This window comes from Scyliorhinus torazame, chromosome 10, assembly GCF_047496885.1.
Source record: "Scyliorhinus torazame isolate Kashiwa2021f chromosome 10, sScyTor2.1, whole genome shotgun sequence".
NCBI classification, from domain to species: Eukaryota; Metazoa; Chordata; class Chondrichthyes; order Carcharhiniformes; family Scyliorhinidae; genus Scyliorhinus; species Scyliorhinus torazame.
The window spans coordinates 93034471-93049577 of record NC_092716.1 but is presented as its reverse complement, the minus strand read 5'-3'; the positions used below and the strand labels follow the sequence as shown (position 1 = coordinate 93049577).

The following is a 15107-nucleotide window of genomic DNA, read 5'->3' as shown; positions in this document are numbered from 1 at the left end:
CAGATAGTGTGATATAGGTGGTTAAAGCAGAGTCGCCAATGGAGGGGAAAAGAGCAGGTAATGCACAGGTGGCCAGAGGCAGAAAAACTGAGTTTGGAGGCCATTGAAGCACTGGAGGATACTCAGAACTAGAGAGGGATATGGTCATGAAGGGATTTAAGCTGAGAACTTTTGAGACGTTGGGCTGGTAGTCACTATTGGTCCATGAGCTTAAGGGAAATATATAAGCAGTTGGGGGACGGGATTCAGGCAGAAGAGTTGTACACTTTTAGAGAGTTTAGAATAAGAGGCCAGCCAGCAGAGCACTAGAGTAGTTAAAGGTGATTTTTAAAAAGTGTTCTTGGATCACTTTATATCGCCTCTTTGGAACAATATTAAAATTGGAACTTTTTAAGAACTGATTGCTGATGGGCCTTTAGTTGTTTAAACTCTTCCTCTGTCAATTCTTAATCTAGTGAATCAGTAACAAAAAACAAAGGGTTGCATATGCTGGGAAAAAAAGATTTTGGAAACATTTAACAGACCAGTCAGCAGCTATGACTGGAACAGGTAAATTAAGCATTTCAGATGTATACCCATCATCCAAGCTGATCAATTGGTTCTGCTTCTGAAACATTTTAAAGCTGTTTTCTTTATATATTCTTTGCACCCTGGAATGGCTCCTACAGATTGGAGGATAGCCAATATATGCCCACTATTTAGAAAGGGAGGGAGATAGAAAACAGGGAATCATAGACCAATGAGCGTAATGTCGGTAGTACGGAAGTTGCTAGAATCTATTATCAAGGATTTCATAGCATAGCATTTGAAAAACAGTGGTATGATCAGACAAGGCCAGCGTGGTTTTACGAAGAGATATCATGCTTAATAGATCTACTAGAATTCTTTGAAGATGTAACAAGTAGAGTTGTCCAGGGAGAATCGGTGGATGTGATTTATTTAGCCTTTCAAAAAGCTTTCAACAAGGTCTCGCATAGCAGATTACAATGTGAAGTTAAAACGCAAGGGACTATGGGTAGTGTCTTGAGGTGGCTGGAAAGCCGGTTAGCTGACAGGAAGCAAAACTTTGGAATAAATGGGCCTTTTTCCAATTGGCAGGCAGTGACCGAGGGATACCATAGGGATCTGTGCTAGGATCCCAACTATTAACATTATATATTAATGATTTGGACAAGGGAACTAAATGTATGATCTCTAAATTTGCAGATGATACAAAGTTGGGTGGGAGGGTGAGCTGTGAGGAGGATGTACAGAAGCTTCAGCGGGATTGGACAGGCTGAGTGAGTGGACATATGCATGGTAGACATGTGGATAAATGTGAGGTTATCAGCTTCAGTAGCAGAAATAGGAAGGCAGATTATTATTTGAATAGGTGTAAATTGAGAGAGATGTATACTCAGCGAGACCTTGGTGTCCTCGTGCATTGGCCGCTGAGTTAAGTGTACAGATAGAGCAGGCAGTAAAGAAGTCAAATAGTATATTGGCCTTCATAGCGAGAGGATTTGATTATAGGAATAGGGATATGTTACTATAATTCTATAGGGCATTGGTGAGGCCACACCTGGAGTACTGTGTGCAGTTTTGGTGTCCTTATCTGAGGAAGGATGTTCTTGCTATGGAGGGAGTGGAGCGGAGGTTTACCAGGCTGATTCCTGGGAAGGTGGGACTGTCATATGAGGAGACTAGGTCGGTTAGGATTATATTTATTAGAGTTTAGAGGAGTCAGAGGGGATATTGTAGAAACGTATAAAATTCTAACAGAATTAGACAGGGTAGATTCAGAAAGAATGTTCCCGTTAGTGGGGGTGTCCAGAATTGGAGGTCATAATTTGAGGATAAGGGGTAAACCTTTTAGGACTGAGGTGAGGAGAAATGTCTTCACCTAGAGAATGATGAATCTGTGGAATTCACTACCATAAAATGCAGCTGAGGTGAAAACATTGTGTAATTTCAAAAATTAGATATAGCTCTTGGGGCTGAAGGGATATGGTGGGGGAAGGCAGAATCAGGGTATTGAATTTGATGGTCAGCCATGAGCATAATGAATGGCTGAGCAGGTTCAAAAGGCTGAATGACTTCCTCCTGCTTCTATTTTTCATGTACGTTTCTATGTGCATGTGCTGACTGACCTTAAAAATCTTGAATTGTGGCTGGAGCTTTGATTCTTGACGGATAATTTGATGTTGCCCATTATTGTGCAGAATCTATTACTTGTAGCTTGTTCAATGAAGAAGCAAACTCCACTGCCTTATGACCAGCATTGTTATAATTCTGAGATAAATTTGCCCAGTGAATTTGCTTTACATTTTTAATCCTTTAAATGCTGATCACATTCATACTGGTATCCAACCAAGGGTAAGTTGTAGGTTTTGCTAATTCCCAAGTCAGTTGCTTGGTTGGAATTCCCAGACAGATTGTGGTTGGAATTCCCAGACAAATTGTATCAGCTTTCTACTTTATCTGAGTATTCCGTTTTGCACAAGTACGGATGTATTGGACAACAAAGATAATGATCTCTGAAGAAATTAGTAATTAGGATAAATACTGTTCGGCTGTATAGAAACTCGATATCTGATCAGGAATGTAGAAATAATTAAATAAGATAAGCGAGAAATGACCAAAATTGCTGTTCGTATACATTGCAAAATTCTGTAGAATTCAAGTGCTGCAGCTAGCTGCTTGTATTCTGAAAAAGGTCCTTTGGGAATCCACATACTTTATCACCCATCCTAAGTAGAAGTTCCATACATTCAAGCATTTTTTCAGACTTCTATGTACACATTTCTATGTCCTGTAAGGTGTACCTATAAGAGTACTATAGCCCCAGACTTTTGTGGAGTTGGGGACTTATGAGGCCCTTAGAAATATTGGATGGGACCCTAATTCCCACCTCCATCCCTGGCACCAGTAGTTCTCGATGGCAGAGGATAAGGGTGCAGAAAGCAGCAATGCACCCGAACTGACTAGTTCCATTGTGGGGGTAAGTACCTGGAGAAACCAACAACTGGCCATCTATTTCTGTTGATATAGTTGCCAGATGTCTTCTTTATGAATGCTGAGAGCTGCCTTCAAGACTCATTAATGATAGCTCAGCAGGTGTCTGTCTACAGAGACTGAAGTGGAATCTTAACTTTGGTATTGTTATGAGATTATAATAAATTATTAAACGCAAATTACACGGATGTTGGAATCTGAAGCAAAAACTGAAAATACTGGACAATCTCAGTAGGTCTGACAGCATCTTTGGAGAGAGAAGATGGCTAACATTTGAATCTAGATGACTTTCAAAGCTCAAAAGAATTTTGTATAAGTTATTATTTGTTCTGTTTTTTCAATATCTATGTTAATTTATACAAGATTAAGAGGTGTGAAATGTAGTGAAACTTGTTATTGAAACTTTGGATTGTCTGATTAATCTTCATGGTTATAAGAGCGGCAGTTTTTTTCAAATAAGTTTTCTGGGGGGGTTTTCATGAGCATTTCATGTGATAATATAGCTCATTTGTTCTGTACATAGTGCATTCTTGGTGAGTGCACATGGAGGGCCCCTGGAGAATGGCTGAGGGACTGAGGACTTTACAGCTTAAAAGGCTTTAATATAACTGGACTGAAGTTCCAGAGAACTGAGGCGGGTCTTCTAACTAGCCCATTGAGACACTCGGTGCTCATTGTGGCTGTCTCAAATCTGCTTTGGGGGGGTCAGAGGGCCAGACTAAATTTCGCCCCCACCTTCCGGGAGTGAAAATAGTACAAGCGGGTCACACTATTTTCACTTCAGGAAGCACTCCACCTATAACTTCAACATTTACACCCTCCACCACCGGCGCAAAGGAATTATAATTGGGAATAAGGAAATGGCAGAGACGGCACACTGCTGCCTCACTGTGTCAAGGACCCGGGTTCGATCCTGACCCTGGGTCACTGTCTGTGTGGAGTTTGCACATTCTCCCCTTGTCTACATGGATCTCACCCCCACAACCCAAAAAATGTGCGGGGTAGGTGGATTAGCAATGCTAAATTGCCCCTTCATTGGAAAAAATTAAAGAAACTATTTTAAAAATTTATTGGTCTTTATGGAGATCCTAACACATAATGAATGCTCATCATTTAGCACATTCAGAATGGAGGTCGAAAAGAGTTTTGATACTGAGGGAATAGAGGCATTTAAAGAAATTGCACGGAGGGGCTATTGGAAGGCAGATCAGTCTTGATTTCTTCACCCCCTCCCCGTAACATCCACATCCCCCATCTCCTTTACCTTTCTGCTTCCCAGATCTCCACTCTTCTTCCAACTCTCCTCCATTTCCCCTCTCTTTCAAACTTCCGTTGATATCCTCTCCGTCCCCAGCCCCCAAACTCTCTCCTTCCATCCCAATCCCCATCTCTTCACTCCTCCTCACACCCCACCCTGCCTTGATCTCCTTTCTCCTAACTCCCTTCAGGCAAGCAGTAACTGAGGCAAAACAGCTGGGAGAAAACATGCTTCAGGGTGCAGGCTCCAATTGGACACACATGCAGCCGCAACACAAAGTGCTCATGTACTACTCCACTGGTTGTGAATGGCAGTGCTGAGGGCTGTATTTCAGCTTGGCCCTCGAACACTGCCAGCAGACATAATGATGGAATCAGAGATGCAGTAGTACAGTGATTACGTGCTCTCTGATCCAGGATTACAGTCTGCGAATACACTCCCTACTATTAATTGATCCATTATTTTAATGATCCTGTTTTCAGCATTAAATTTGCACTTTCTTATGTAATTTACATTGTTTATTTCCAATTATGGGAGAATTGAAATCTTAAATTTGAAAATTAACTTCAAGTTGTAGGAGTAATCCGTACGGATGGAAAGAATGTTTCTTGAGTTTGGATTTTTGGTAATCTTAAACACTGCCCCTATTCAGTATTTCAAAAACATCAAGGATTATTGATATAAATTATATTTGTTATGAGCTGCTAATTAATGACTTATTTTAAGCAGCATTTTAAATGTAATAAATGCATGAGGTGTGTTTTTTAATTATATGTAAAATCTATTGTTTAATTATCATTTTCATATGTAAATTTTAACATGAGTCTAAAATATTCATCCTGTTAACAGATTTGGCCCAAATAGCCTAATTTATGCTTCTGCATGCATAATTACTACTGCAAAACTGGATTGCCAAATGCTGTATTATATTGACCATTGCCCCACGTTTGAGAGCCATATAATTTTAATAAACTATCTACTTTTAAGAACTAACAAGATGGTGATTAATTCAGTGGAAAACATTTTATAGTGCTGATTGTTTGAAGCATTAGGCTTAATGCAGATTGTGAATCTCTTGACTATAAAATGAGGGATGAGCCTCCTGAGATAGTCGGTTTACTTTGTCATCCTAGATTATCTGCAATTGGAGCAATTTCAAATATTCTGAAGATATAAGAAGAAATGTTAAATTTTGGATATACTCTTGGGATACCCTTTTTAGGTTTAGTAATAATTGTCATATTTGTACTTTCTTAAAAAAGAGTTGCATAAATTTAACAAAGCATTAAAAAAAAATATTTTCCTCCTCTGTCCCACTCCCCAAATGAATGCTTAAAGCCATTCAGTAAATTACCCTGATTAATTTAAGCTCCAGAGTCTCAGTTATTCTAATTATCCATTATTTACATCAGCACCTTCCTTAAGCATTTTATTGAAATAAGTGGTAAAGGAAAATTACTGTTTAAAAGTTAAAAATATTGACTGATCATTTAATGTATGAACTCTTTAATGAAAGATGAGGAAAGTAAAACTGAACTGGATTATTAGTGAAAACTGCCTGTTGCATTTGCTTAAATTGGGAGATGATATACCAACATTTCAGTCATTGTCTACATATACATCTGGAGCCGAAGCTGCAGAAACAATAAAATTCCTGAGTGGAAAATATAAGCTGCTGTTTTTTCTCATTAATCTAAATACTGATAAATGTTATTTTTCTTTTCAGGTTTCAAGTGCCCAATTTGTTCAAAATCTGTAGCTTCCGACGAGATGGAGATGCACTTTATAATGTGTCTCAGCAAACCACGGCTCTCCTACAACGGTATTGTATCAAATACTTCTATGCTTGCAGTTATGTGTGTTGCTGTTTCTTTAAGAGTTTTGACAGTGAAAGTACAGCATATTATCCTGTGAAGTGCTTTGAAATATCTCTTTGCAAACAACGAGCGAGAGTGATATATCAAGGCGTTGTATGATCCTTCACTTGTTGAGTTTCTGATCCTTGTCATGTTGATGTGGGAAGTTGCTCAGGAAGCATAGTATTTTTTGCTCTTGAGCGGAAGGGAAAATTTGAGAGAAGTTTCAAACCCTTGTGGTGGATTTCCAGTGGCTTTCTAAGCCATACCTTTGTCCCTTTCTCATTAATTTAAACATTCAGAGGTGACTCCTGGCGGTGGCTTTAGAGTGGTATAGGTGAAGCTACGTGGAGCAGTTCACTTCATAATTTGGCAAATATGCAGAGCAGAGAAGAATTTTTCTAGAGGAAAGCAGTTATGGTTATAGTTACCTGAATGCTGATAAAACAGTGGTTCCCTTTTTTAAATTGTTAAGAAAGAATACTGCAGTACACAGCCTATCGTTTGCAGTGCAGTGACTTTTTGATATTTTGAATGTTGGTTTATCAAAATTTGGACATGTTATATGTCTCTAGGATAAAATTACAATGAGCTTCACATCAACCTATTACAGCAAAAGCCCAATAGCAAGGCAGTGTTGTGGTCCCACCCATTTGCTGCAGGTCTCATCCTGCTTCTCTTTAACCCTCGCTTATCTCCCATTATTCCAGGTCGCCCCATATATCTGTACTTTGCATAAAACTAGTCTGACATGTTTGCTGTGAATTCTGTGGTAACTTCATGCATTACTCTCAAACTTCAGTTTGCTATTGTTTAATTCACGGTCAGTATACAGCTGTCAATGCAAGAGACGGATAATTGGAACAGTCAGCATTATTCCTATCTATACTGCTGATTTTGTTGTTCTGCTGGGGAATAACGCATCAATGAAAGAACTCTCAGAACTGATGTTTCCTCTGCCTCTGGGTATCACCTTGCAAATTGAAGCAGACAAACTCATTGGCTAGTTCGAAATGGTTCCTGCTCCTGGTCTCTTACAGAGCATTGGCATGTTGATTTGAGCTTTGTCAGGCTTTGCCATGTTTTGTGTGACAGGGACTCTGTGTGATTGAAGGTATAAACATAGAACAGTACAGCACAGAACAGGCCATTCGGCCCTCGGATGTTGTGCCGAGCCTTGCCCGAAACCACCTGGATGATTCCTTACTGACATGATTGGAAACTAAGGTTAGACAAGGGAGATAGAGGGAGCAAAGCAGCACGTTATTGATGGCAAATAATGTGGAATTTGTAGTGCACATGTTTAAGCCCCATGCAGGTACATTCAGTGGGATTGTCAAACGGATGAGACTGGCCCGAGTGTCAAAATATTGATATGTCGAAGCCTTGATGCATGCAGTTTTTCACTGTCACTTGGTATTTGGGAAATGTGCTTGTGCTAATGTTTGCATGCTGATGAAATCTATTTTTCTTCAATCATGATAAGTTTTATATTGCAAACAATTACTGCTGTGCCATAATGTGTCTCTATGGACAACTCTAAAAATTGATAAAGCAAGTGTCTGCAAAAGGTTCACTTTAAGCATTGACAAGGTCTGAGACTTGATTCTGTGACTGCAATTCTTAACCTCGCCAGTATATAGAAACAACAATTTCTACTTCTCTTGAGAAAGAATATTTCCAGTATCCAAAAGCACATGCTAAGATTTGATCAAACACATCATACAAGGATAATAGCAGACAGATGGAAGTCAATTCTGAGAACCTGAACCACTTTATTGTCAGTGGATCATTGCACCAAATCTTTATTAATTAGAGAATCCTAAAGAGACACTTTTTATTGGCTTAACAGGAACTAGTTGATTTCTACAGTACATAAATAGGTACTTCATAACAGGAAAATCTGCTTTAACCATGAAATATGATCATTAAGATGAGCTGATGATATTCAAGAGTGATATTAATTAGCCAACAAGTGGAATATTCCTACAATACCAAACCTTACTCCAGTTGCTGGGAGCTTGGAATTTAATGAATGCAGTGACTAGATGCGTTTAAAATGTGCTGTGCAAAGAGAATTTTAGAATATTGGGTGGCAGGGAAATTGATTAGTACTGGCAAAAAGACAAAGAGCTGCTTGGGTACCGTAATGACATCTGAAGACTGCCAGTGTAGAGATTCTGTGAAAAGAATGACCTCAGTATTGCAGTTTTTAAACTGCCTTTCTAGTTACAGTTCCAACAGCTTACACTTGTTCTTCTATATGAGACATGGCCTCAACAACTGGAAACGATGGCACACCAGTCTTCAGCCCTGTGGCAGCAATGCAAGTGTAACACAAGGGAACAGCCGTAGAAGCTGGTCATAAGGCTGCAATGGCAGACCATCATTATGGTGTTATGTAAGCAGCACAGTGGGTAGCACTGTTGCTTCACAGCTCCAGGGTCTCAGGTTCAATTCCCGGCTTGGGTCACTGTCTGTGTGGAGTCTGCACGTTCTGCCAGTGTCTGCGTGGGTTTCCTCCGGGTGCTCCGGTTTCCTCCCCCAAGTCCCGAAAGACGTGCTGTTAGGTGAATTGGGTATTCTGAATTCTCCCTCTTTGTACCTGAACAGGTGCCGGAGTGTGGCGACTAGGGGTTTTTCACAGTAACTTCATTGCAGTGTTAATGTAAGCCTACTTGTGACAATAAAGATTATTATATTATAAGCTTTAAGTTTCATCGGAAGAAAGCACGTTGAGGTATTTCTTTGAGTTTGGCAGTGTGCAATAATCATCTGAGAATGAGTTTTTTCCCCCAACCCAATGATGTATATAAGAGACATTCTGAACAGCACTCCCCCCCCCCCTCTCTCTCTCTCTCTCTCTCTCTCTCTCTCTCTCTCCACCCCCCCGCAGTTCTTTTCCATCAACAACAGATGCCACTTTTAGTTCTATATATGGAAGACCTGCAACTGCACTGGATTAACATAACTTCTCCCAAATAAAATTCTAAAATTATTATGCCAGTATTTAGGAATCACTGGTAACAAGAGTACAGTTTAAGAACTGCAGTAGTGCTGTCCTGATAGCAGAACCTTCCAGATTTTCTGCTTCCTATGCCCAGCTTCCCTTCACTCAGGAGTGGGTGGATTCACAATTCCTCCGTTATGCAGCTTAATCCCTGAGGATCATTAAAGGCTTATCCTTTTCACAGAATTTTCTGTGAAGAGTAGTCATTTTTTAACCCTTTCTTCTCCGACATTAATTTCTCCTCATTGAGCGGTGGCACGGTTGCGCAGTGGTTAGCACTGCTGCCTACGGCGCTGAGGACCCGGACTCGATCCCGGCTCCGGGTTACTATTGGTGTGGAATTTGCACATTCACCCCCACAAGCCAAAGATGTGCAGGGTAGGTGGATTGGCCACGCTAAATTGCCCCTTAATTGGAAAAAAAAGAAATGGGTACTCTAAATTTATTTTAAAAAAGCAACGGAAAAAAAAATTCTCCTCATTGTGTTCAGTTTTAGTCCCCTCATCTGTTTGTTGATACAAGGAAAAGTTCAAAGCAAAGCCATGAGAATGATCTCTTATTTAAAAGCTCTTCGTTATCATTATAGACCGAGAAGCTGGGTCTTTTGAATTTGAAAAATCTTAAACTTGGGGATATTTAATTGAAATGTTTAAAATTATGATGATGAGACTTAAGCCATGGCACAATGTGGCCGATAGAAGCCGGGAGATCCCGCTTTCAGGATCTACCCGGCTTGCAACGCCTTGTGAGATCTAGCGATGTGAATCCCACCCATTGTGGCGGGGTCACGTTTTGGCAAATCTGAATATTAGAGCGAGACAGCTAGTCTCACTTTAATATGCAGTTCCCCGAGGTAACTAAGGGTACCAGGTTGGCATTGCCAAGATGCCAAGCTAGCTTATTTCGCTCCGCGATGATCGGGCCAGTGGTGCTCTGCCAAGATGTTGGGGTTTGGGGTTGGCAGGGGGTTGGAATTGGGGCTCCAGAGATGGGGATGTCATTTTAAATGGCTCTATGCGGCCTCCGTTGAGTGTTTCTTGCTGAGGCCCCTCTCTAATCGGGGGCATGTTAAATAGCGGATGTTTTTTGGTGCCGTGCACACCGGAAAACGCGCAGCTAAATGTGCTCAATATGGGCCTTTGTTCCCATTTAGTTAAAGCGTGCCACATCTGTGTCTGTGTTTGGGCAGACTATTTGAACTAGATGTGTTAGGGAAAATGAGGGGTCATCTACATAAACTATGCAAGCATGGATTTGGATGCCGTCGGCCTGATAGCATATGAAAAGGTTTAGGTTTGCAATAATATGGTCTGGTCAGACTGCATGAGCATTGTCTATAAATGAAAAGCACTTGAGTTCATTCCTAACCAATGTCTCAATCTGTGAAGTATTGGGCTGGACTCTCCATTTCTGAGACTTAAGTGTTGACGCCGATGTAGGATTCGTGGAGTTCCACGACACCAAAACTAGTGTCACACTAGACCGATTCAGCTACTGTTAAGGAGCCAGCATTGGCGCACATGGAACACAATCGATTCCAGTGAGAAACGGTATTTATGTGGGGAAAACCTGCAGGCCTTTCTGCTCAAGACCATGTGTGTTAAATGCTGAGACAGTGCATCTTTCCAACAGTGTCCAGAAATAGATCTTGTGAGAATGTTTTGAGAATAACAGTTTGCCAAGGTTTTTTTTTTTGCAGTGCATTTAGATGTTTTCATTTTTCGGAATTAGAAGTTTTTTAATGCTTTTCTTAAGCCTCCTTTCATAACACCAGCAATATTTATAAGATCTAAGGAGGGAGTAATTATCCCAGTAACTGCTTACTGGGAAAGAAATAAACTTTGTGGTTACACTTTTACTGAGCATTGATGGATGGTTCAAGATGCCATACAGCATTTCTAGATACAGGAAAACCATGGCCCCAATTTTATTTAGCGTCTTCACTTAATGGCTTGGATCTTTAAAAGGAAAATCTAACTGGACTATCCTTTACAGTAATAAAAGTGCTGGTGAGATCTTCGCATGAATCACGGAATTGTTATGGCGTAGAAGAAGGCCATTTGGCCAATCGTGTCTGCACCAGCTCTCCAAACGGGCATTATGGCTTTGACATTCCCCTGCCTTCTCCCTGTACCCCTGCATATTGTTTCTGTTCAAGTAATTATTGAATGCTCTCTTGTATGCCTTGATTAAACCTACCTCCACCACACTTCCAGGCAGTGCGTTCCAGACCCGAACAACTCGTGTGAAAACGCTTTTTCTCACATCACATTTGATTCTTTTGCAAATCACCTCAAATCTGTACCCTTGCATTCTTGATCCTTTTAAGAGGGGGAACAGTTTCTCCCTAGCTATTCTGTCTAGCCCCCTTATGATTTTGAACATCTCTACCAAATCTCCTCTTAGCCTTCTCTCTGGGGAGAACAGTCCCAACCTCTCCAATCTATTCCCATAATTGAAGTTTCTCATCCCTGGAACCATTGTTGTAAACCTCTTCTGAACTCTCTCCAGTGCGTTCACATGCTTCATATAGTGTGGCGCCCAGAACTGTGCAGAATATTCCAGCTGAGGTCTAACTAGTGTCTTGTATAGGTTCAGCATAACCTCCTTGCTCTTGTACTCTGTGCCGATATTAATAAAGCGTGCAATAGTATATGATTTATTAAATGCTCTCGCCACCTGTACTGCCACCCTCAATGATCTATGCACAAATACACCCAGGTCCCTCTGCTCCTGCATGCTTTTAGTTCTACACTGTCCTCTTCAGAGTTTACAATATTTCCACATTTTGTGTTATCTGCAAACTTTGATTGTTCCCTGCACACCAATATTTATATCATTAGTACACATCAGGAAAAGCCAGGGTCCCAATACCGTCCCCTGGGCAACACCACTACAAACCTTTCTCCAGCCTGAAAAATATATATTGACCATTATTCTCTGCTTGCTAATATTCAGCCAATTTTGTATCCATGTTGCTACTGTCTATTTTATTTCATGAGCTATAACTTTTCTCACAAGTCTGTTATGTTGTACTGTATTGAATACCTTCTGAAAGTCCAAGTACACCACATCAACAGCATTACCTCATGGACCCTTTCTGTTACCATCACAAAAAACTCTAGGTAGCTAGTTAAACACAATTTCCCCTGTAGAAATCTATGCTCTTCCTAATTAGCCCACATTTTTCCATGTGACCACTAATTCTATCCTGAATAATTGTTTCTGGAAGCTTGCCCAATATTGATGTTCAACTGACTGTCCTCTAATTGCTGGGGCTATCCTTACAGCCTTCCTGAACAAGGGCGTAACATTTTCAATTATTAAGAAAAAGCTCACATATTTTTCCTTCTCTTCATGGTGCAGATTCCTTGCTGTGGTATGGTTTTAGTGGGCTGCTTCCAACAACTTAAACCAACAGCCATTATTCATGTATGATGTTTCTTTGATGGTGCATGTCGACAGGCTATTTAACTACATGAGACAACACAGCTGCTTCAATCTGTCATCACCTGACAACTTTTAAGTATGGGCTCACAATGAGGATTGCTAGTTAGTAATCAGGAACACGAACTGCATTCCATCAGGGTGCTCCCTACTACACCCTGGCTTAATTTGGCTAACTCAACATTGACTGAAGATCAACGTGGACCTTCTGGCACTGTAGACTTAACTATTCACTAGATGTACTAAGTTTGCCATTGGCACAACTCCATGTATTTGCATTGAAGGGTATAACTGAATCCTCGTCATAATCAATTAAAATGCAGTATTTTGTTCTGACTTGTTCTTCAGGATTTGTGACTTAGCTGTCTTGAAAGTTTACAAAGCAGCCTATTGCCTGCTTTTGGCAGATGACTGAAGGTTTCTCAGATTCATAGTATCCGGAAGTTGAAGCTTTTGTTTAAAATTTAAATTTGAATGACAGAAGTCTGAATATTTGGAAAAATAACTAATTCAGTAGAAAAGTTACATTTTCTTCTCAACTGAGGTCGGAGAATAGCCCTACATTCTTTGGAGAATTTGAAATCCTGCAAAAGCACATGGCCAGTGTTAATTTGAAACTAGAATAAGCAGACTCATGACATGCTAGTATATGGTTTTAAAGTATGGGCCTAGCGGACTTCCCAAAAAGACATAACTCCTTTTGATGTAGCAATCAAAAAGTTACTAATTTGCATACTAAGGTGCAAAAACCCAAAGGTTTTTCAATCCACCGAATGGACCGCACGATGGCCTCAGGCAAGTCGAAGGGCGGGGATGTTTGCCTCCTCATCAACACCTCCTGGTGCTCGGATGTCGTGTCCCTAGCGTGCCACTGCTCCCAGACCGATAATACCTAACCATGAAGTGTCGCCCCTTCTACCTCCCACGTGAATTCACCTCTGTACTCATCACAGCAGTCTACATTCCACCCCAGGCAGAAGTGAAGAAAACACTTGACGAACTACATTCCACCATGAACAACCAAGAAACAAATCACCCCGAAGCCCTGACAATCGTAGCCGGAGACTTCAACCAGGCCAACCTCCGGAAGGTTCTACCCAAACTCCATCAACATATCTCCTGCCCCAAAGCAGCACGGTGGCATGGTGGGTTAGCCCTGCAGCCTCACGGCGCAGAGGTCCCAGGTTCGATCCTGGCTCGGGGTCACTGTGGAGTTTGCACATTCTCCCAGTGTTTGCGTGGGTTTCGCCCCCACAACCCAAAGATGTGCAGGGTAGGTGGATTGGCCACGCTAAATTGCCCCTTAATTGGAAAAAATGAATTGGGTATTCATAGAATTAGAACATAGAACAATACAGCGCAGTACAGGCCCTTCGGCCCACGATGTTGCATCGAAACAAAAGCCATCTAACCTACACTATGCCATTATCATCCATATGTTTATCCAATAAACTTTTAAATGCCCTCAACGTTGGCGAGTTCACTACTGTAGCAGGTAGGGCATTCCACGGCCTCACTACTCTTTGCGTAAAGAACCTACCTCTGACCTCTGTCCTATATCTATTACCCCTCAGTTTAAAGTTATGTCCCCTCGTGCCAGCCATTTCCATCCGCGGGAGAAGGTTCTCACTGTCCACCCTATCCAACCCCCTGATCATTTTGTATGCCTCTATTAAGTCTCCTCTTAACCTTCTTTTCTCCAACGAAAACAACCTCAAGTCCATCAGCCTTTCCTCATAAGATTTTCCCTCCATACCAGGCAACATCCTGGTAAATCTCCTCTGCACCCACTCCAAAGCCTCCACGCCCTTCCTATAATGCGGTGACCAGAACTGTACGCAATACTCCAAATGCGGCCGTACCAGAGTTCTGTACAGCTGCAACATGACCTCCCGACTCCGGAACTCAATCTCTCTACCAATAAAGGCCAACACTCCATAGGCCTTCTTCACAACCCTATCAACCTGGGTGGCAACTTTCAGGGATCTATGTACATGGATACCTAGATCCCTCTGCTCATCCACACTTTCAAGAACTTTACCATTAGCCAAATATTCCGCATTCCTGTTATTCCTTCCAAAGTGAATCACCTCACACTTCTCTACATTAAACTCCATTTGCCACCTCTCAGCCCAGCTCTGCAGCTTATCTATATCCCTCTGTAACCTGCTACATCCTTCCACACTATCGACAACACCACCGACTTTAGTATCGTCTGCAAATTTACTCACCCACCCTTCTGCGCCTTCCTCTAGGTCATTGATAAAAATGACAAACAGCAACGGCCCCAGAACAGATCCTTGTGATACTCCACTTGTGACTGTACTCCATTCTGAACATTTCCCATCAACCACCACCCTCTGTCTTCTTTCAGCTAGCCAATTTCTGATCCACATCTCTAAATCACCCTCAATCCCCAGCCTCCATATTTTCTGCAATAGCCTACCGTGGGGAACCTTATCAAACATAGAACATAGAACATAGAACAATACAGCGCAGTACAGGCCCTTCGGCCCACGATGTTGCACCGAAACAAAAGCCA

At 41.3% G+C, this 15107-nt stretch overlaps 1 protein-coding gene across 1 annotated transcript in view; it reads left to right on the top strand.

Annotated features, from left to right (window-relative positions):
* znrf1 (zinc and ring finger 1) overlaps positions 1-15107 on the top strand; it is a 428257-nt gene that overhangs the window by 211846 nt on the left and 201304 nt on the right. Inside the window, exon 2 of the mRNA XM_072518441.1 lies at positions 5979-6074. Within this exon, the coding sequence (XP_072374542.1) occupies positions 5979-6074 (96 nt within the window). The remainder of the gene's footprint in view (positions 1-5978; positions 6075-15107) is intronic.